The sequence below is a fragment of the Eucyclogobius newberryi genome, unplaced genomic scaffold, assembly GCF_026437365.1.
Source record: "Eucyclogobius newberryi isolate DKJ021-1_F unplaced genomic scaffold, fEucNew1.0.hap1 SCAF_12, whole genome shotgun sequence".
Classification (NCBI taxonomy): Eukaryota; Metazoa; Chordata; class Actinopteri; order Gobiiformes; family Gobiidae; genus Eucyclogobius; species Eucyclogobius newberryi.
Window position 1 is genome coordinate 30,509,588 of NW_027315746.1, and position 23,471 is coordinate 30,533,058.

At 43.6% G+C, this 23,471-nt stretch overlaps 2 protein-coding genes across 2 annotated transcripts in view; one reads left to right on the top strand and one right to left on the bottom strand.

Moving 5' to 3' along the window:
* Positions 1 to 23,471, top strand: part of LOC140355862 (homer protein homolog 3-like) — a 67,108-nt gene that overhangs the window by 37,942 nt on the left and 5,695 nt on the right. The window contains exon 7 of the mRNA XM_072440502.1: positions 17,442 to 17,598. Within this exon, the coding sequence (XP_072296603.1) occupies positions 17,442 to 17,598 (157 nt within the window). The remainder of the gene's footprint in view (positions 1 to 17,441; positions 17,599 to 23,471) is intronic.
* Positions 677 to 3,775, bottom strand: LOC140355625 (general transcription factor II-I repeat domain-containing protein 2-like). The gene is made up of 2 exons (XM_072440290.1): positions 3,658 to 3,775; positions 677 to 1,428 (listed from the first exon to the last, which is right to left on the bottom strand). The coding sequence occupies exons 1-2, from the start codon at positions 3,773 to 3,775 to the stop codon at positions 677 to 679; spliced, it is 870 nt and encodes a 289-aa protein (XP_072296391.1).

The following is a 23,471-nucleotide window of genomic DNA, read 5'->3' on the forward strand; positions in this document are numbered from 1 at the left end:
AATTCTTTCAGCATCCTGTTAGATACCATTGGTTTTGCTCAAAATGTAAATAAACCGACAGTCACAAACTCTGGATCTTGTCCTAATGCAGGGGTGGGCAAACTTTTTGACTCGAGGGCCACATCGGGTTCTAAAATTTTGTCGGGGGGCCAGGTCAGGGAAATATGGATGGTGTGAATTACTATAAATTACACGCAAAATTTGACCTGTAACTTGTAACAAAGCAAACACATGCATGGCTTAATGTACAAAGAGCAGGAAAACTGACCTTCTATCTCAGTGGGAACAGTGTTGTTGATCTCCCTGTTTTGCCAGTGCATCAAAGTCTGGTGTCAGTTTTGTTGTGGCAATTCTCAGGATAGATCCGAGGTGTTAGTCAGTTAAGCTGGATCTTTGACGGGCTTTGTTCATGTTCATGACACTGAATGTCTGCTCACATACATAGGTCGAGCCAAACAAGACCAGCATCTTCTGTGCCGTCCTCCGGAGGTTTGGAAATGTGGAATCGTTCAGTGAAGCATAAAAGTCGTTCAGTTTAAGAGTGTTGAACTTCTCCTTCAAGATAGAGTCGGACTGAAGATCGATCAGTTCCAATTGTACCTCAGGTGGTGCTGTTTCAGGGTCTTGTGACAGGGGACAGGACACCAGCTGAAGTGACTTTTCAATGTTTTCAAAATCAGAGAACCTGCGACTGAATTCTCTGCAGGTCATCCAGTGATTTGCTGTATTTCTTTGCGTATCGCGTCGCCTCTTTTTGCGTGCCAAGTGTGGTGAAATGAGTAAAAGATGCGTTTGCAATTTGTCTGGAGAATAAAGCTAGCTTAGATTTGAAGGCTGTAACATGTTTGTACATGTCATGCACAAACTGATCTTTCCCCTGCAGTTTCACATTGAGCTCATTCAAGTGTGAAATTATATCCACAGCAAACGCAAAATCACAAAGCCATTTCTTGTCACTTAGCTCAGGAAATTGGTCAGATTTCCCCCCAAACTCCAAAAATGCGCTGATGTCCTCTTTCAGGTCCCAGACGCGTTGAAACACTTTGCCCAAACTTAACCAGCGGACACGAGAATGGTAAAGTAAATCCTGATGATCTGCATCAGTTTCCTCATGGAACGTGATGAACTGACGGTGCTGGAGTCCCCTTGCACGTATAACGTTCACAAGTTTTACCACAGGATTCACAACATGGTCAAGCTTCAATACAGACTTACAGAGTGATTCCTGATGGATGATGCAGTGAAGGAAAATATCATCCTGCTCAGGGTTTTCCTCTTTCACTTTGTCCAATATTCTTTTTAGCAGACCAATGTTTTTTCCAGTTAAATTTGGTGATCCATCCGTCGTGACATTGGCAAGTTTACTCCAAGGTAGTTTACGTTTCTCGATGGCAGCAGACACCTTGTCATACAAATCCTCGTTGTTCCCTTCAGAGACTCAATGCTCAAAAACTCTTCCATTATCTCAAAACTCTCATTAATTCCACGGATAAAAATTAGGAGCTGCGCCGTGTCTTTCAAATTGTTGCTTTCATCAAGTGCCAGTGAATATAACTTAAAAGACTCTGTTTTTTTGTTTATTTGAATGGCTAAATCTTCGTCAATCAGTTCCACACGGCGCGTCACAGTCCGACGTGACAAACTGATTTTTTCAAACTTGGCTTGGCTCTCCGGGCACAGCACACCTGCCGCCTCCATCATGCAATCTTTTAAAAACTCACCTTCGGAAAAAGGTTTGCTGGCTTTTGCTAATTTGAATGCCAGCAAAAAGCTTGCCTTGGTGGTTGACTCTTGAATCGAAGTTTGTCGGTGAAAAAAATGTTGCAGAGTCTGTAAATTAGCCGCCAACCTCTGAGCCGTAGCCGCCCGCTCTTGCGCTGACTGTTTGATAGCGCAGTTGGCATGCTTCGTAGCAAAGTGACGGCTGATATTGTACTCCTTGAAAACTGCGATATTTTCTTGGCATATCAAGCAAACAGCCTTTGATTGCACTTCAATGAAAACATTTTTAGTTGTCCACTCCGCATTAAACACTCGGCACTCACTATGCACTTTTCTTTTCCTTGATAAGCTCATTTTTACAGAAAGTCTCGATGCAAAACGCTTATCAGAGAAGAAGAGGGCACCAAAAAGGTCAAAGTTCGCCATCTATTGGGGAAATGTGGGCATTACAGGCGAAAGGTAAAATGAACGGCCAGCCGCAGTATCGTGAGTTCGAATCCCGACTCCGACATTTGCTGCATGTCCTCCTTTCTCACTCATTCCCCCTCCTTTCTTTCCCATTCCATCTACTGTCTAATAAAGCCTACGGGAAAATATTTGTTAAAAATATATATATATATATTTAAAAAAAAAAGAAAAAAAAAATATTTTAATAGAACTTGGACAAGCTTGGCGGGCCGGATTGAAAGGCCCGGCGGGCCGGATGTGGCCCGCGGGCCGTAGTTTGCTCACCCCTGTCCTAATGTATGGAATAGAGTTTAGTGACATCATTGTTTTCCCTCAAACGTCTGTCATAATGTCAGTCCAGTCCTTGTTCATTGGTGCAGTTTGTGTCATCCTGTTCTGTCCTTACTAGACGCGCCTGCTAGAGAGACAATTAACAGACAAATGGTTTAATTTGGCTTTAATCACCATAAGTCATAAATTGTAAAGCTGTAAAACACAGACAATAATACATATTAATTGCACGAATTAACGTTTGTGCTTACTTGTGCATACATCTCAATAACAAATGCAATATATATGCCATGCTAATCACATGTACATAGTGTGCCATGACACTCCCCATCCGGCATGAATACTTTATGCCACTTCTTTTTTCTTTTCTCTCTGACCAAAATGTTTTTAATCGCGATTTTTAGGTTGTGTCACTGGCCGTAAGTGCTCTTGTGGAGTCCCCTGCTTTACCACTCTGACATGCACTTTTCTGACCTTCTAGTCTTCGGTGGTAATGCACCTGGTAATGAGTCCTATGGGCCATTCATTACGTCTAACTGTCTCATCTTTTACTAAAACAATATCTTCGACTTTAACTTTATCTCTGTCATGGGTCCATTTCTTGGCGGAAGCAATATCAGATATTCTTGTCTCCAGCGCTTCCAGAAGGCATCTGCCATGCTCTGGACGTGTTGTCACAGCTTTTTGTACATGTCCTTAAAGTTAAATGTCCCTTCGGGAGTGGGCACAGCCCCTGCCTTTTAAGTTAGAAGAAGCATAGCCGGTGTGATAACTGGAACTAATGGTCAAGCTGATGATGGCCATAACTTCTGCCATAGTATTGAGAGTAGCTCATGTGTAAGGCGAGTAGGTCCTTACTGCAGTAACATGGGCGTCAAGAATACGACAGGCAACACCTATCATTCTTTCCCATGAGCCACCCATATGTCAAGAGTGGGGTGTGTTAAATGTCCATGTCCAACCTTCTTTTCTAAGATAATTTTGGATCTCTGGATCACTGGATTGTGTGGCACTTTAAGTCTCTACAAGCTCCAATAAAGTTAGTGCCACGGTCTGATCTGAGAACTTTTGAAGGGCCTCTAACTGTAAAAAATCTTCGCAACGCATTAATGAAGCTTGAGGTGGACATAGATTTGATTACCTCTATGTGATCTGCGCGAGATCCAAGGCAACTAAACAAAACTGCCCAGCGCTTACTTTCCGCAAACCCACCCCTGGTCCTGCGTGTGACCACGATCCAGGGCCCAAACACATCTAAGCCCACCATAGTGAAGGGGGGTTCTACCACAAGACGATCTTCAGGGAGGTTGGCCATTTTTTGTTCAACTGGTTTCCCCTTAAGCCTGTGGCAAGTGACACACTGAAATATTACACTTGACACTGGCTCCAACGACCAAACCCCAGCAGACTGAAGGGTACCTTCAGTGAAGTGACAAACTTGATGAGCAACGTCTTGAAGGTAATGTTTGACAAGAAGCGTTGACACAAGATGTTTTTTAGGAAGTATCAGTGGGTGCTTTTCGTTATAAGGAAGGTCAGTTAGTGCTGTCCGGCCTCCCACTTTTAACAATCATCTGAGTCTATAATGGGATTCAGAGTCCATAAGGGACTTGGTTTTGAGACTCGGAGCCCTTTATGCAGTTTCTTGATGAATGTGCATTGCTGGACACTTGAAATAACTGTCAATTTAGCTTGTGTTAATGGATTTGTAGTTTTCAGGTCAAGGGCTTTGGAATTATTTCTAGCAAGTGAAATCAGCTTTGTCATATCTTTTGTGATATGTTTCCATGAAGAGAATCTTTTGAAGCATTGTGGGCTGAGGAGTCTGATGTTGGCACATTGACTTCTAGTCTTATCTCTGCATTCTAAATATAAGTAACTGAGCACTAGCAGATCGTCGATAGAGTTGTGCCACCAGACCTAGAATTTCTGAATTTTGACCAAAAAGTCAAGATTAAGATTAATAACTGAAACTTTGGGAATTTGAAGTGGGGAGTGGTACTGATTACTCCAGCAAAGATTATTGTCCTAGCCTCAATGAATATGGAATGACGGGTTTCTAAAATGTTTTTACTATGTCTGTATTTCTAAGTCAATTAAGATAATCGACTGGGACTTCAGGAATGTGTAGAAAGTAGTAATGCAGATGACTTGGGGAAAAATCATTGTCGCATGCCTAATGGTTACAAGATGACGGGCTACCAAAAAGTGGTATACACCTCAATATGTCCAAATTTAGAGGAAACTGTCAACTTTCGGAACGATTTTCTCAAATACTGCAAGGTTGTTCGCGGAGAACTTTTTGTCGAAGATTCTTCATATATTTGGGCCCTAGAAAAACTTTTTAAAAAGTAGTGCTCGGATTGTGGGAACGGAACTGAAAGATACAGCTCTCTGACTGTGGCCTATCCTGGAGGAATGAGGGATTACATCGACTGCCTGCTAATGATGTGTGTTCATTGACAATGTTGCAGTATTTCGTTATGGTTGCATGTCATTTTGCTGGTTTAAAGGCGAGGCTGCAGGTGAGCAGTAGGTGCGTTCTATGATTGATATGGTGCAGGACTAATCGGCAGTCCACGCCACGAGGAAATGAGACTCAGATTTGGGCCAAAAAATTGTCCATTCCACCTTCAAGTGGAAATTGTCCAAATTAGAACAATAAGATTGACTGAGAGGCAAAGCCAGTTTAAACTCATTCCCATTCTAGGCCAAACCTCCGAGGTCAGATAAAAAGACCGCTGATCCCCACTTACTCATGCTCAGGCTCTGGACCCTAACACAAGACACATCTTGTCGGAGACCCCAGGGGACCCTTCCCTATCAGGGGTGCGACTCGCCTCATGCTTCGGCCTCCATGCTCATGCACAAAGGAGAGAAAGGACACTTCAATAAAACACCTCAGGACCATACTGCATTGACGGAATCTATATACAGATTTCTTGCCATTATTTACTGTGTGATTTATATCAAATGAGAACAAACAAATAATGACTTATCTGTTAAATGGAGTTATGCAAGATTTTATTAGGCCCGAGCCGAAGGACGAGAATCGTCCCGGCGAGGGACTTATTCAAATTGTATCCGAGGGCCGGAAAAACGCAAAAAATTAGTTGTAAACAAAGATGAATATGCCCATGAGTGGTATCAAAAATTAGAACTCAGTGAGCTCTAATTTTGAGTTAAGACCTTGTGAAAGAATATTCAAAGTGCCCCCTCAAAAATCGATTGACATGGGGCCTGAGGCCAAAAAAAAGTCGCTGTAAAAATATAACGCTCAGACCAAAAAATTGTTAATGTAAGGATAAGTGAAAAATTATATCACGACCCCGCCCTAAATCATACAGGAAGTTGGCCATATTGGATCAAACAAGACGTTGACAAAAGTGCACCTCGTCATACTTTTGGCATCTTCTCCTACAGTTTTCAACAATAACACTTCAAAATTGGCCACAAGACACAAAACCCATGCGCAATGAAATGTGGTCATAGTGAAGTTGAAGTAAAATCTTAATTTTTGGAAAATGTAAAAAAAAATCAAAATTTCTTTAAAAAGTTTTATTGGAAAATGTTTGTAGAGTGTGTGGAAAGATTTCCAAGTTGAACCCAATGATATAAAAATGTAGCAATCTGATAAAATAGCTCTCTTGCATCCTCTCCAAATTTGATTTTGAAAAAAATCATAAAAGACAATTTATTTGTCGTAGACAACTGAAAACATTTATAACCGGTTAATTTGTGACCTGGCACAATGTGACAAAATCATGTGACTCTAGCTCGAGTTTTTATAGTGGAAAGAAATTGTCGAAAAAAGAGTTAGGCTACCCCATATAGTCTGTTTGCTGTAACCCGACCCAACATTTTTCAAGTGGGTCGGTGAGTCGGTGAAATAGTTGAAAAATAAAAGATTTTGGTGTTTTCTTAACAAAATGCTGATAAATTTTTTCAGTTAGCTAGTTTTATACCGGGTCGGTCGGGTTACGGCAAACAGACATTATTTTGCTCAGCCTTATTATTATTTTCTTTATTTTTCTCACACAAACCACCCCAATTTTGACCCCCTGAACGTTAATGAAAACGCTTTTTTTACCCAAAAAAATGAATGGCATATTGTTTATACCAAATTGAAGAGAGAGCCATGTTTAAAGATAGATGTTTAATTCACATTTCATTATGTCCAGCTCATCAAAATACACAAACGGCTTATATGATCAGTCTAAATACGAGAACGTTTGAAAAACATTACAAGGATTTTTCTGCTTTCAAAATTGCTTCTTCTTCAAGAGCTTGTTATGACCAGACCCTGATACTTATGTAATCTATTCTAACACATTTGGACCCCACATTTGCCCTGATGATACTACCTGAGTTTGGTGATTTTTGGCTAAAAACCCTAAGACAAGTACGTTAAAATCCAACCTGCCGTTCCTCTCAAAAACGCTGGAACGCATCGTCGCCGCCCAACTTCACACCCACCTCCAGTCAAACAACCTCTATGAACCCCTCCAATCTGGCTTCAGCCCACTTCACAGCACTGAAACAGCCCTGGTCAAAGTACTCAACGATCTCCTCACCTCTGCAGACTCCGGGGCCCTCAACATCCTGTTACTACTAGACCTCAGCGCAGCCTTTGACACTATAAACCATTCCATCCTCCTACAAAGGCTGCGCCAACTGGGTGTTGAGGGCTCTGCACTTGACTGGCTCACATCCTACCTCACCAACAGGCAAGAGTTCATTTCCCTCTCCGGTCACTCATCCACCCTCTCCCCAGTAACGCAGGGGGTCCCCCAGGGCTCAGTCCTCGGCCCCCTCCTCTTCATCTGCTACATCTTCCCCCTTGGTCACATCCTCCGCCAACTCAACCTGGACTTTCACTGCTACGCTGACGACACCCAGATATACCTCACCACCAAATCCACCCAAAACCCTCCCCTCAGCCACATTGAAACCTGCATCTCTACAATAAAATCATGGCTCACTCTCAACTTCCTCAAACTGAACAGTGACAAAACAGAGCTCCTCCTCATTGGCACCAAATCCACTCTCAATAAAACTGGTCCCTTTTCACTCAGCATCGACACCTCGACCATCACCCCCTCTACCCTGGTACGCAATCTCGGTGTCATCATGGACCCCACCCTCTCCTTCACTCCCCATGTCAGCCACATTGTCAAGACCTCATACTTCCACCTCCGCCGCATCGCCAAAATCCGACACTGCCTCACCCTCCCCGCTGCTGAATCCCTCATCCATGCCTTCATCTCCTCCCGCCTTGACTACTGCAACTCCCTCCTCACTGGCATCTCCTCCCATTCCCTCCATAGACTCCAAATGGTCCAAAACTCCGCTGCCCGCCTCCTCACCCACACCCGGTCCCGTGATCACATCACTCCCGTTCTCCGCTCTCTCCACTGGCTCCCCATCAAGCAGCGCATAAACTTTAAAATACTCCTCCTCACCTTCAAAGCTCTTCACCACCTTGCCCCCCCCTGCCTGTCTGACCTCCTCATCCCCCACCGCCCCACCCGAGCTCTCCGATCCTCCTCCTCTCTCACCCTGACTGCACCAACATCCCGACTCAAAACTTTTGGCGACAGAGCATTCTCCCGAACAGCACCCCGACTCTGGAACTCCCTCCCCCAACCTGTCCGCCACTCTCCCTCACTCACAACATTCAAATCCCGCCTAAAAACATACCTCTTCACCCAAGCCTATGACCTCCCCTACCCCTAGCCTCCTCTACCCCATTGCCTACACTTCTACCCCCTGTTACATCCCCATCTTTTTCTCTCTACTTCTTCTGTCTTGTTCATTTTATCTGTATATTAATGTGTATTGTACGTGTTGTCCCCCCCTGTCTGTAAATACCCCCCCCCCTTTTTTATTATGTTCAGCGTCTTTGGGTCACTGAAAAGCGCTATATAAATAAAAGTTATTATTATTATTATTATTATTAAAATACGGGGATAGGATTTTGGGCGTGTCAAGTTTGAACCAAAGTGACTGACGCTCTGTGTTGTTGTGGCCATAATATAAGTTTTTGACTGTCTCGAGATGCTTTAGGTATCTGCCAAGTTTAATTTGTCTATGAAGAAAAAAAATAAGCTCCGCCTCCTCCATTGACATAATGTATTTTGATTTTCAAGAGGATGCCACTGAGCCGTTTTGTAAAGTAGATTCTTGGCTACTTCATGGAACGTAAATTTTAGCCAAGCTCCAATTATATGCCAATTTTCCAGACTTTTGCGCTCGTTAATTTTATTTCCCTTTTTAAAGATAAACGTTAGAATGATGTGACTTTGTGAGATTGTGCACCACTGTGAACACACTTTGTAAACATTTTCACAAGTTAAGCACCAGAGAGCCATATTAAAAGATAGAACCTTAAGTAGCATATCATTACGTCCAGCTCACAATTCTGCATGTGTCGTGGCTACGATAGGGGTAATATATTTAGATGGATGTCTTCCACATATGGATTAAATTAATAGTTATTTATTGTATTAGTTTCCAACAACGCCACCCTGGATTGTTGCCAGGGACACATACACAGGTAAAGGCAAGCGCAGATCGTTAGATTGAGTGGACCAGGAGACTCAGATATAGGCTCCCCACTGGCTCCCCATCAAGCAGCGCATCAACTTCAAAATACTCCTCCTCACCTTCAAAGCTCTCCACCACCTAGCTCCCCCCTACCTGTCTGACCTCCTCATCCCCCACCGCCCCTCCCGAGCCCTCCGCTCCTCCTCCACTCTCACCCTGACTGCACCAACATCCCGACTCAAAACCTTTGGTGACAGAGCGTTCTCCCGAGCAGCACCCCAACTCTGGAACTCCCTCCCCCAACCTGTTCGCCACTCTCCCTCACTCACAACATTTAAATCCCGCCTAAAAACATACCTCTTCACCCAAGCCTACGACCTCCCCTACCCCTAGCCTCCTCTACCCCACTGTCTACATTTCTACCTCCGTATATTAATATGGTTCGTCCAAATTAAATGCAATCGTAAGATTTCAGTTGTCTAATTAGTCGCTGCTCTATAGCGTGTTGTGTCTGTGTCTACATGGGGCCGGTATATGTCCAGCGTCCCCCCCCCCCCCCCCCCCCCCCCCCGTTTCATCCCCATCATTTTCTCTCTACCTCTCCTGTCTTGTTTATTTTATCTGTTCATTATTATGTATTGTACGTGCTGTCCCCCCCGTCTGTAAATACCCCCCCCCTTTTTTTGTATATGTCCAGCATCTTTGGGTCCCTGAAAAGCGCTATATAAATAAAAGATTTATTATTATTATTATTATAAAAAGAGCAGCCCAGATTGTCAGCAGCCCAGATTGTCCCCTAAGGCCCAACTACCCTACCAGAGGTGGCGCTGGTCCGTAGTAGTAGGCCTGGGCCCTGGTACAGTCCCACAGTGCCGACACTCAGAAACTCCAAACTTTGATATGTTACAGTCTGTCAGTGGAGAATGGGGCCGGTGCAAACGTGCCTTGAACCCCCCCAAGGACACTTGGAGGGAAGTTTGTGGTTTTGGGTTGAAGGAGAGACCCGTGGAGTTACCAATCTTAGAATGTACAATATTTTAGGAAATTAACTCTAATATGAATGTCCAGAACCGTGCACAACAAGCGAGGGAGAGAGGAAGAGCGATACATTCCGATATAGAGCAGCGACTAATTAGACAACTGAAATCTTACGATTGCATTTAATTTGGACGAACCATGCTTAACAATCTTAACATGGATGAGGTGCCGCGGCTGGGAGGAATCCCGACACGCACAAATTAGATTGCGTTTGGTTAGAATGGACATCTAAGAAGCGAGACGGCTTACCGGAACGTGTGGCACGAGTCATACAAAAAAGTTAAACAAGGATTGGTGAGCCAGCGCAAACCAGCCTGGTTAACACGCTGGTGTGATCACTGGCTTTAAGCCTAAACTTTGGGCTGTTTTAGGGCGATCACAACTAATGCTACGGTCCTCGTGCCGCTTGCACTGCTCCCAGATGGCGGGTGATGTCAAAGGCGAGAAGGGCCAAAGCAGGTGAGGAAGCCTCCTTTTAAAGGCCCAGGTCACAGGCCATAGGCTGTCAGCGGCTATGAGGGCCTACTGCCACACATGCGCGCTATACTGGGTCCGTTCAAATCCTTCAATGTTTGTAAAAGCTAGAATTTTGAAATTTCTAATCGCACATGGGTTTTGCACGTTTTGACCAAGTTTGAACTGTTTTCAATGAAAACTGTTGGCAGAGATGTCAAAAGTTTATGATGTGTGACTTTTTAATTCTCATTTTCGATCTAATATGGCCGAATATGTTTTATGCCAAGTTTCATTTGTCTGCATTGAATTTTTTCCCTGTCCGAGCTCCCATTGCAGCCATCGGTTCTTCATCTGCCTGGAAGCACCCTAAGTGGGTCCAGCTCCACTGTCTATCTCGCACCCGCCTGTCCATCTGAGGGAGTCTGATCCCTCCTTCACTGTGGAACTTCTCCAGGAAGTTTTTGTAGTTTTTCCTGGCCGAGAAGGAGGGTCTATGGACAGGACACCCTGGGACATCGCCCCTTGTCCCTTTGGACATTGTTGAATCCGTTTTTCACTGTCGCTCTCCGAGGCAACAACTATTGTGATTTTGGGCGTTACAAAAATAAATTGAATTGAAATTGAACTTTTGAGGTGGCGGTTTTTCTCAGGGGTTTCACTCCAAATTGCAGCACACTGAGCTCTAATTTTCCATACCATTTAGGGATCATCTCAAAATAGGTTGAAGCTGAAAATACAAAAAAAAATTGTCTCTCTCTGGAGATAGCGTTGATAAAACGATAGTAGCTTGATAGACCTTAGTCACCTCTAGTGAACATCCCTGAAGTTATGAACTCTCCAAATAATGTCACCTGTCGCGGCATGTTTATTTACTCAATCCACATGGTCCACGGGCCCTACGACCATCCCATTCAACCGAAATTGTGAGATGACCACATTGAGATGGTCTCAAGAGGATGCTCTAGTGAGAAACTAATGTTTCTTGTCAAAACCTGTAATTGTCAATTGCCTTTGTTTAGACCTTAATCAGAATGACAGAAGCAGAACACGTGCTTTCGTCTCAATGAGAATCTCATGTCTTCTGTGATTGGCCGAAACCTCATACAGGGTTTGTTTTGTTTCCTTTTTCCGGGTAGTGCGTAGGCACGTTACTAGAGCGAACTTGGCGCAAAAAAGCTTTCACTACTTTTCTGCACCAGCCGCGTTGGCGACAGCAACTGCTCTCGACAGCTCTCGCACGAACGGAGGGTCCCCCCCTTGCTTGTCATGCTTGAGCCCTAATAAAAGGATCTTTACACATCATGAACCATAAAAGAAAACAGCAAAACAAAGCTGTAATAAGAGGTCTGGATGTTGAAAAGCTTTTGATTCTGTTAGCTGGCCTTTTTTATTCAAAGTGTCCAAATTTAGGACTAGGAATGGACTTCCCTCCTCTTTTACGATCACTCGCATGATCAGGTTTTGAGTTCGGTGTTTGTTCCCAACATGAACCCTCTTATTTTCTATTTTCATCTGTTATCTGTGTTATTATGGTTCTCGTGTATGTTTTTTGTGTCCGACCGGAGAGTTTAAAAACATTTGAAAATGATCAATGGCAAGATGAATACTATCAACCCAATGGCATCAGAAGTGTTACAAGTAGCATCCCTCAATGTGAATGGCATACTGAACCCAATAAAACAATCGAAAGAATAGACATCATCTATCTACAAGACACATCTGAACGACACTTAACATCAAAACCGAACACAAGTTGGTTATAAAAAAATCGTACTGTTCATCATATAGATGCAAACACAGAAGGAAGGAAACACAGTAGCAATATAGATTTCAAACCAAATAGCTTTTGAACAGAGTTTTGAATGTAAGGACAAAGAAGGCAGATATGTACTAGTTAAGGGAATATTAATGGAAAGGTTTTTACTCTATTAAATGTGTAGAATGCACCAGAGAGTTATATCACTTTTTAATACTGATATAATGGACCTGATTATAAACCACTTTCAGGGAACCCTAATCTGTGTTGGCGATTGGAATCTTCGCATTCAACCTTCATTAGAGGTGTCGAACTCAAGAGAAACTGGAAGAACAAAGTTCCACAAATGAATGAAGAATCTGGAGGGAGATGATCCCTAAGGCACAACAGTATACCCATTTTTTCTAATCCACATACAATCTAATCCAGAATAGACTATTTTTTTATTCTCAATAAAAGGACAAATCACTGAGACAGATATAGGCACAATAGACTTAAGTGACCATGCTCCTTTCACATTACTGTAGACCTGGAGGAAAGATAAAGAAACACACTATTCAATGCCAGTCTGCTTAAGCCCTCTGTTTAAGGATTTAAAACAACATTAAGACTTATCTGGAGAAAAATTATCCAGGGGATATTTTTATTCTGCCTATTCTGTGAAAAATTTCCATTGTTGGAGGAAAATAATGTGAGTCCTAAAATTTTACAGGAAATTAAAAAGATACGAGGAGGAATAAATTATCTGACTTCACAAGAAAATGCTCTGTACCAAACAAAGGTATTATGAGCGTGGATCAAAATTTTCAAAATTACTATCTTGAAAACTTAGAAAACAACAAGCTGAAAAAAAAAACAAAAAAAAAACATAATAATATGGGACTGGGAACATTATGCAATCTTATCCAAACATGCCCAAATTAGCATTTGAATCCATCCATCTTCAGCCGCTTTATCCGGGGCCGGGTCGCCGAGGCGTTCCCAGGCCAGCCGAGAGACATGGTCTCTCCAGCGTGTCCTGGGTCTTCCCCGGCGCCTCTTCCCGGTGGGACATGCCTGAAACACCTCCCGAGGGAGGCGCCCAGGAGGCATCCAGAACAGATGCCCGAGCCACCTCAGCTGGCTCCTCTCGACGTGGAGGAGTAGCGGCTCTACTCCGAGCTCCCCCCGTGTGGCCGAGCTCCTCTCTTATCTCTAAGGGAGCTCCCAGCCACACGGCGGAGGAAACTCATTTCGACCGCTTGTATCCGCGATCTTGTTCTTTCGGTCACTACCCAAAGCTCATGACCATAGGTGAGGGTAGGAACGTAGACCGACCGGTAAATAGAGAGCTTTGCCTTTCGGCTCAGCTCCCTCTTCACCACAACGGTCCGATGCAGCGACTGCATCACTGCAAGCCGCTTCACACTCGGCTGCAAACCGTCCCAGTGCATGTTGCAGGTCCGGGTTTGATGGAGCCATCAGGACAACATTGTCTGCAAACAGCAGAGATGGAATCCTGTGGTCCCCAAACCGGACACCCTCCGACCCCTGACTGCGCCTAGAAATTCTGTCCATAAGAACTATGAACAGAACCGGACAAAGGGCAGCCCTGGCGGAGTCCAACATGCACTGGGAACAGGTCTGATTTACTGCCGGCAATGCAAACACAGCTCCTGCTCCGGTCATACAGGGACCGGACAGCCCTGAGCAAAGGCCCCCGGACCCCGTACTCCCGGAGCACCCCCCAAAGGACACCCCGAGGGACATGGTCGAAAGCCTTCTCCAGAGCCACAAAGCATATGTGGACTGGTTGGGCAAACTCCCATGAACCCTCGAGCACCCGATGGAGGGTGTAGAGCTGGTCCAGTGTTCCACGACCGGGACGAAAACCACTCTGCTTCTCCTGAATCCGAGGTTCGACTATCGGTCGAATTCTCCTCTCCAGTACCTTGGAATAGACCTTACCGGGGAGGCTGAGGAGTGTGATCTCTCTGTAGTTGGAACACACCCCCCGGTCCCACTTCTTGAACAGAGGGACCACCACCCCGGTCTGCCAGTCCAGAGGCACGGTCCCCGACCGCCACGCGATGTTGCAGAGACGTGTCAACCAAGACAGTCCTACAACATCCAGATACTTTAGGTACTCAGGGCGGATCTCATCCACCCCCGGAGCCCTGCCACCAAGGAGTTTGCGAACAACCTCAGTGACTTCAGCTTGGGTGATGGATGAGCCAGCCTCCGAGTCCCCGGTCTCTACTTCCTCTTCGGAAGACGTGACTGAGGGATTAAGGAGATCCTCAAAGTATTCCTTCCACCGTCCGACGACATCCCCAGTCGAGGTCAGCAGGCCTCCACCCGCACCGTAAATGGTGTTGGTGAGACACTGCTTCCCCCTCCGGAGGCGCCGGACGGTTTGCCAGAATTTCTTTGGTGCCGACCGATAGTCCTCCTCCATGGCCTCCCCGAACTCCTCCCAGGCCCGGGTTTTTGCCTCTGCGACAGCACGAGCCGCGGCTCGCTTGGCCTGCCGATACCCGTCGATGACCTCCGGAGACCTACAAGCCAGAGTGGCCTGATAGACCTCCTTCTTCAGTCTGACGGCATCCCTTACTTCCGGTGTCCACCACCGGGTTCGGGGGTTGCCGCCACGACAGGCACCGGAGACCTTGCGACCACAACTCCAAGCAGCCGCATCAACAATGGAGGCGGAGAACATGGTCCACTCGGACTCAATGTCCCCAACCTCCCCCGGGACATGGGAGAAGCTCTCCCGGAGGTGCGAGTTGAATACCCTACTGACAGAGGGCTCCACTAGACGTTCCCAACAGACCCTCACAATGCGCTTGGGTCTGCCAAGTCTGTCCGGCTTCCTCCTCCGCCAGCGGATCCAACTCACCACCAGGTGGTGATCGGTTGACAACTCCGCCCCTCTCTTCACCCGAGTGTCCAAGACACGCGGCCGGAGGTCAGATGACACGACAACAAAGTCGATCATTGACCTCCGGCCTAGGGTGTCCTGGTGCCATGTGCACTGATGGACACCCTTGTGCTTGAACATGGTGTTCGTTACGGACAATCCGTGGCTAGCACAGAAGTCCAATAACTGAACACCGCTCGGGTTCAGATCGGGGAAGCCGTTCTTCCCGATCACCCCTCTCCAGGTGTTACTGTCATTGCCCACGTGGGCGTTGAAGTCCCCCAGTAGAACAACGGAGTCCCCGGTCGGTGCACTGTCCAGTACCCCTCCCAAGGACTCCAAGAAGGCCGGGTACTCTGCACTGCTGTTCGGCCCGTAGGCCGCCACAACAGTGAGAGACCTGTCCCCCACCTGAAGGCGGAGGGACGCGACCCTCTCGTTCACTGGGGTAAACTCCAACACGTGGCGGCTGAGCTGAGGGGCTATCAGCAAGCCCAAACCAGCCCGCCGCCTCTCCCCGCGGGCAACACCAGAGAAGTGGAGCGTCCAGCCCCTCTCGAGGAGGTGGGTTCCAGAGCCCAAACTGTGTGTGGAGGTTAGGCCGACTATATCTAGTCGGTATCGCTCAACCTCCCGCACAAGCTCAGGCTCTTTCCCCCCCAGCGAGGTGACATTCCATGTCCCCAGAGTTAGTCTCTGTGTCTGGAGATCTGGTCGCCGAGGCCCCTGCCGTCGACTGCCGCCCAGATCTCTCTGCACCGGCCCCTTATGGATCCTCCTGCGGGTGGTGGGCCCACGGGAGGGCGGCCCCACGTCGCTCTTTCGGGCTGTGCCCGGCCGGGCCCCGTGGGGTAAGACCCGGCCACCAGGCGCTCGCCATGGAGCACCCATCCCAGGCCTGGCTCCAGGATGGGGTCCCGGTGACGCTGATCCGGGCGACGTAAACTGCCTTGTTCTTGTAGTCATCATAAGAGGCTTCTGAACCGATCTTTGTCCGACCCGTCACCTAGGACCTGTTTGCCTTTGGAGACCCTACCAGGGGCTTGAAGCCCCCGACAACATAGCTCCCGGGATCATTCGGGCACTCAAACCCCTCTACCACGTTAAGGTGTCGGTTCAAGGAGAGGAGCATTTGAATCCTTCCATAAAAACTATTTCAAACATTTCTAGAAGATAAAAAGGATGTTATAAATTCCTTTCTGGACACAGTGAATTTGCTTGTTATGTTAGAAGAACAAAATAAAAAATTAGGAGCTTAAATAAGTGTTTTGGAAATACAAGGAGCAATCAAAAGATTTAAGAACAATAAATCTCCGGGGAGTGATTGGTTCATCTCAGAGTGGTACAAAGCTTCAAAAGACACCCTTACGCCTTTCCTCTTAGCCACTTTTAGCTGGACACTTAAGAAAACTCCTAGCTGGAAGGAATCCATCAGATCCCTGATACCTAAAGAAGGGAAGGATCGACTCGATTGTGCCTCATATATTTCTATTCTGAATGTGAACTATCGTATATACACCTCAATTATGTCCAAAAGAATGGAACAAATACTCCCAAACTCAATCCATGATGATCAAACTAAATTTATTAACAAACGACAAACACAAGATAACATGACTTACACATAATGAACCATATACAAAAACAACAAAACAAAGCCGTAATAATTAGTTTGGACGCTGAGAAGGCTTTTGATTCTGTTTTCTGGCCATATTTATTTAAAGTGCTGAACAAATTTTAAATGGATAATTTAATTATACAAAAAATATTGGTGCTCTTTACGATGGTCCAACATCACAAATTAAAACCAATTGTTATCTGACAAATCCACTGACTCTGGAAAGTGGGGTGAGGCAGGGCTGTGCCTGGTCTCCCCTCCTGTGTGCTTTGTACTTGGAACCATTGGGCCAATTTATTAGACAATCGAAAACAATTCACGGTGTTACAATTAGATGGGTTGTAACATAAAACATAAAATTGCCAGCCACACAGATGATGTTCCATTATATTTGACCAAACCAGAAATGTCCATACCCTATGTGATGTGATCAAAAAAGCTTTGATTATTATTTTATTGCCTCAATGATTTGTTCAGTTCACATATTTAATTTAAAAACACATGAATCTGGGGTGCTGAACTGAACTGACATAGTAACAGACATCAAACAAATGGAAAACATAGGTCTTTGTGATCCTTGAGCTTAACTGCCACATAGTTTTTATTTATTTCTGGATTATATAGCTAAATACTTCACAAAAGAATGTTTGCGTGTTTCATTTGTCCAGGTCAATCTGTGAGATGAACCTGGAAGCAGAGCTCTTCTCTCTGCAGGACAGTAACTCCAAGCTGGTGGCAGCACTGCATGAAGCAAACGCTAATGTGGAGCAATGGAAGAAACAGCTAGCAGCCTACCAAGAGGAGACTGAGAGGCTTCGGGAACAGGTTGGTCACATGTCATTTTTCATTTTTCAAACACATTGTATTCTTACCACCCGAGAAATAGGAGAGTAATTTGTAGTTTGCTTTTGATAGATTTTATTATTGTTGTACAATTGTTGAAAAAGATTCAGTTGTAGTCATCTGGACACTGTTTTAGAAAAAGAAGCCATTTCGACTCTCATCCAAGAGTAATTCTCGATTGGCAGATCTTGTCTGAGAACTTGGATATTTATTTATCCTACTCTGAGCTGTCCGTACTCTGAGCTGTTCACCGTGCGGAACCTCCTGATAATAGCATCTCCTGTTCATCTATTTGTAGTACAGTTTCCCCTGAAACTAATCTTCTTGGCCCGATAACCACCCTGTGATTGGCTGTAGATTGAGAATGACTTTTGGATGAGAGTCGAAACGTCTTGTTTTTCTAAAACAGTGTACAGATGACTACATCTGGATGAATGAGGGATTACACTGACGTGGTTGTATAATAATAATTACAAATGTCGTGACCTGGATGAGGCCAGGTGTCTCTCATTTCAACAATGAGAGACATTATTTTAGCCATAAACCTGGAAGTCAAAATCTCCCGGAATGAAGAGGAAATGCAGTCTAAGTTAATGGCTAAGTCGGGTTTTTTGAGCTGCGGTTAAATCTGTTGGATCTATCCGTCTATATTACAAGTTCACCTGGGGCAAGTCAATATTTCTTACATACATATAATGAGCCTGGACGCTTATTTTCAGGAAACTGAACAACAATAACACCCCAGAGAACCAGACTAGACATGCTACAACTAAGCTAACTAGCCTTGCCTCCGCCCGCACCTGGTCTGCTCCCGAGGAGCAGTACCTGGTGCTGCTCCAGAGGAGACCAGGAGCAGAATTCCTGGCTAGATTCACATCTATGCTGGACCATGAGTGTCACCCCCTGCAGGACACTCTGTCATGAGTTTCAAACAAATTAGACAATGTTGAGTTTTTCACACAATGGGTAGGGGGCGCTATAGAGTAAATTTGTTACATGGGTATTAACTATTTCCAATCAGACCATAAAAACACATTAGTGAGTGAAATATGAGCTCCGCAGATCAATTCCATTAGGCGTGACTTGTCCTTGAAAAAACAGGAAATTAAGCCTTTTTTGAGGGCGTGTTAGGCGGAAAATAAAGACTGAAAAGAAAATCAAATTATTATTTTTTAAATTTTTATTACATTTCAATGTCTCTAGATGGAAAAAGTGTTGTTTTGAGGTCGATCGGACAAAAAACCTAGGACAAGTACGATTATGAAAGAAATAAAGTCAAACGTGGCAGCGCCACTTTGATTCAACATGGCTGACTTACTGTTTATCATACAGCGATAATGCCAGGTGTGTTTTACTCGTCAAAGGTAGCTCTATCACTGTTCCAAGTTTCATGTCCCTAGGCCAAAGATTAAGAGTTTCATGTTTTTTCTTTTTTGAACTACGTGGCTCTGTTGCGACGGGCGTTCTCGCAACCTCCATTTTATTCGAGTTCAGGCCGAGCCAATCGCGTCTATGTCCCCCATATGTGACTTTTCATCGATGTTCAGGGGGTCAAAAATGCCTGAGTTGTGGCAAAATGACCATGAATAATAAGAAGAAACCAGGCGAGAACAAAGTCTCTTCGCATTCCATTCCATGGAATGAATGAATTCCATTCCATGCTCGAGCCAAAAATACAATAATTATTTCAACATCTTTAAATTTTAATGACATATTGAGTCCAATTAAGCAGTCAAATATAGTAAAAAAGATGAGAAAAGAAAATGTGATATTATACAACTACAAGAAACTCATTTAAACGACAATAAAAAGTTAAATTTGGTTATAACAGTAACTAAATTTGGTTATAACAGGGGAGTAGCCATATTGACCTCAAGCAGAATAGCTTTTGAACAGAGTTTTGAACACAAAGATAAAGATATAATTTTTTTATTGGTCAAAGGAACTATTATAGGTTGAATAGAAGATTGTTTGCCGATTTGCGAAATCAGCAACTGTTCGTCCTATTTTATTTTTATTTTTTTAAAACACCTCGTGCATGATTATGCAACAGCTCTGCTGCTACACGTGCGTTTGTTTATTAGTGCGACCGGATTGCATCGCATCTCTAGTGTCGTGATTTCCACGCCACGAGGAAAAGAGACACTGATTAATCGCCCAAAATCCTCTATTCAACCTTTAATAGAAGTATGTTTACTTTAATAAATCAGTAATCAGTAATTCCGTTCAGATGACTTTATTTGTACCAGTAGGTAGATTCATAGTGCAGCAATTTTCAGGTTTGGCATCAATACAATAATGACAATAACATGACAAACAGTCAAATATACACGTTTGCTCAAAAAGTCCCAGTTCAGAAGGATGGCTGCTTATGGGACAAAACTGTTCCACGCTTCGTTCTGCAGCTTGTATTTACTAAAGTTATAAATCTGATTGTAAACCCCTCTGAGGGAACCCTTGATTGTGGCGATTGTTCAGCCAACATTAAATGTCTTAAACTCACAAAGTACTGGTAAATCTATAAATAATAAATTAGTAAGTTAGTAGAACTAATGTAAGATAAGATAAGATAAGCCTTTATTTGTCCACACAATGGGGAAATTTTGGTGTTGCAACGCAAGTTGGTACAGAAGTAAAAGAACAGATAACTTATAGAAAGTGTACGTGTAAACAAACTGATTCAAAGTTGACGCAATTTGGACAATGTCTGAAAATGTTGCTACATTTTGCAGCTTTGCAGCACAGAGACCGTGCAAGGTATCAACATAAATTAGATAACTTTTGATGCCCCACTCCTCAAAACCATTTTCACCAAATTTCAGCTTTTTGGGCGAACACCCTAGGAAGAGTTTGTAAAAGTGCAACATTTGGCAAAACTGATGAGTGGTGCTTAGCAAATTTTTTATCCAATATGGCCTACATTTGGTTGGGAGGATGGGCGTTGCTGTAATAATATTTTCTATTTCCCTTGCCATTATTTACGTCAGCGCCAAATTTCATGATTCAACGATCAGATTTGTTTTTGGCTATTGCCTATCTTGCAATGCATTTTTTGTACATTGGGTCTTTTTGTCAATGTTCACTGAGTGAAAAGTAAAGGGGTTGTCCCAACAAGAAGAAAGAAAAATGATAATATTCAAATGCAAAAACAATGTTTCAATTTTTCAAATATCATAATATCGTTTTTGGAAAACATAACAAACTAACAATGCTTTCCTGCATCGGGTACTCACACGGCCTTATGGAAATAATAGGAATGTTGGAGAGGTCTTATTCAGCCCGTCGCAAAACATCTCTGAGCTTTCTCCGCATCTCTCCTCAGTTTATTGGTTGAGAGTTTAGCAGTCAAGGATCAAAATTCACAAGGTCCCAAGATAAACACACACAATGTTAGTTTTCACAAGTCCTTGTCTAGACATTAACATCGGCTTCTTATCATGGCAAGGTTTAAACAGCATATATCTTTTGCCTAAACAGAAGGAGCCGCTCTGACAATCTTTTACTGCAATGACCAATATAAAAACACTTATATGTGGTTATACTTTCATAGTTATATATTGATGCAAATGATAAAACCTATGCTTTATTCACATTTTATTCCATCAGTGGCACTCGGGTCTAATGAACATAGACTAAAAAACAAAATATGGTATATTTAAATTTAAGGAGTGTCTGCAGTGCCGCGGCGCGCGGCCGAAACTGCCATGTTATTTTTGTGCCGGCCGCGCGCCGCGGCTCCTGAAACTGCGCTGCTATTTGACCGCGTTTTAGCGCCGTTTTAGACCGCGCCGGGATAAGGTTAGGGTTAAGGTTAGGGTTAGGGTTAGGGTTAGGGTTAGGGTTAGGGTTAAGGTTAGGGTTAGGGTTAAGGTTAGGGTTAGGGTTAAGGTTAAGGTTAAGGTTAAGGTTAAGGTTAAGGTTAGGGTTAGGGTTAGGGTTAGGGTTAGGGTTAGGGTTAGGGTTAGGGTTAGGGTTAGGGTTAGCCATGAGGCTATAACGGGCTATAAGGGAAATGCCGCGGCCCCTGAAACTGCGCGGCAATTTGACCGCGCCGCGGCTCTCCAGCCACGACCTTAAATTTAAATAAAGGTCCATCTTGTTCTTTCAAATGCTTGTAAACCAAAACCCATGTAAGTCAATGACAATACCTGTATTTTCCGGACCTATAGGTCGCATCTTTTTTCATAGTTTTCATAGTTGGGGTGCGACTTATATATATACTTATATACATATACTCCGGAGCGACTTATATGTGATATTTGTTATTTTCACACTTGCAACTGCATTTCATACTCCAGTGCAACTTATATATGTTTTTTCTTCTGTATTATGCATTTTTTGGCTGGTTCGACTTATACTCTGGTGCAACTTATAGTCTGAAAAAATTGTCAGGTTGCCATGGTAATATTGTTGCAGATAGGGATATGCTGTCATTGACTTTTTTTTTTCAGAATGGTAAGAAGGATGTCTGTGCCTAATTTAAGTTGTCTACGTCAAAGTAAATGTTTGGACGTTTAAATGTTCAAGGGGGCTCTGTGTAGCTATTTATTGTATATCCTTGCCTTCAGCTCATCCTTTTGCACATAATGTGTATCTGTGCTGGAAAATAGGACATCTCATGCCAGAGATACGCAACAGTTATGATGAAAACGGTAGGCAGAGATGACAAAAGTACAACAAGGTGCTCCCATTGGCCCCATGTTAATCGCTACTGAGCCGTCTTTCAATATTTTTTTCATGGGGTCTTTGCTCAAAATTAGAGCTCTGAGTTATATTTTTTTATAACACTCATATTCGCATATTTGTTTTTGTTTACTACTTGATTTTTGCATTTTTCCGGCCATTTCCGGGATACAATTTTGATAAATTCTTCGCTGGGACGATTCTTGTCCTTTGGATTGGGCCTAATAATAGTAATAAATTATAATAATAATGGCAAAAAAGGAAAATATGACAAAAATAAATACAAATAAAATTACGTTATAATTTATTTGATTTATCATATATTGTTCATTGTTGTATGTTGCACCAAATCACCAAAGCAAGTTAAGATAAGATATTCCTTTATTGTCCACACATGTCTACGCATGTAGATACAGAGGAAAAGGACAGATAACTTATAGGAAGTTTAAAAAACACTCTTAATAGAAGAACTCTTATTATAAACAAAAACTCTTATAAACAAAAACTCCTATAGACAGAACCTCTCATTTCTTAATAAGGAATGGAGGGGAAAAAATAAAGATAAAATAAAATAAAAACAGCTAGCGTAAGACAAAATAATACTAATAATAATGGTAAAATAAACACTCTATTTACATCAGTTATATGCTCATGAATGTGACATTATTGTGTGAGAGTACGACAGTAAATGCACATGAAAGTTCCTAGCCTTGCTCACTATTGATCTCCTCTACGCTGCTTATTGATCACATTATTTCATTTATGGAGGACTGGAGTTTTCCATATATTCACTCTACTGCAAGCAAGGTCCAGGTGGCAGAAAATGGCTCACGTCTCTGGGGTTGTGCGAGATGGAGAGAGGTTTGTAGGACAGCCGTATCCTACTTTCCATGCCCCACTTAGAAAACTGAGAAATCACCAAGGAGTATGGTCATTATTTGCCTCCTCCTCCTTCTGTTGCTCTACACTCATGCACAAGCAGAGTTCAAGTGTAAAATTTCTTGTTGACACAAGAAAGTGGGAAGTTGAACTGGTCTGGACTTGCATGAGACACTGCGAGATAGGATTTTACAACAGTATATTTTCAACATCTCAACTGTGGATCTAAGCGGAGCCTTTTTTTGTTCTGAGGGATGTGTTCCCTTTTTTATGGAAGCCAGCAAATAATTCGA

Coding starts and splice junctions, on each gene's coding strand:
- LOC140355625 (XM_072440290.1), bottom strand. CDS start 3,775: ATGGCCAACCTCCCTGAAGATCGTCTTGTGGTAGAACCCCCCTTCACT. Junction 1,429..3,657: donor CAGGGGTGGGTTTGCGGAAA/GTAAGCGCTGGG, acceptor GAGTCTCTGAAG/GGAACAACGAGGATTTGTAT.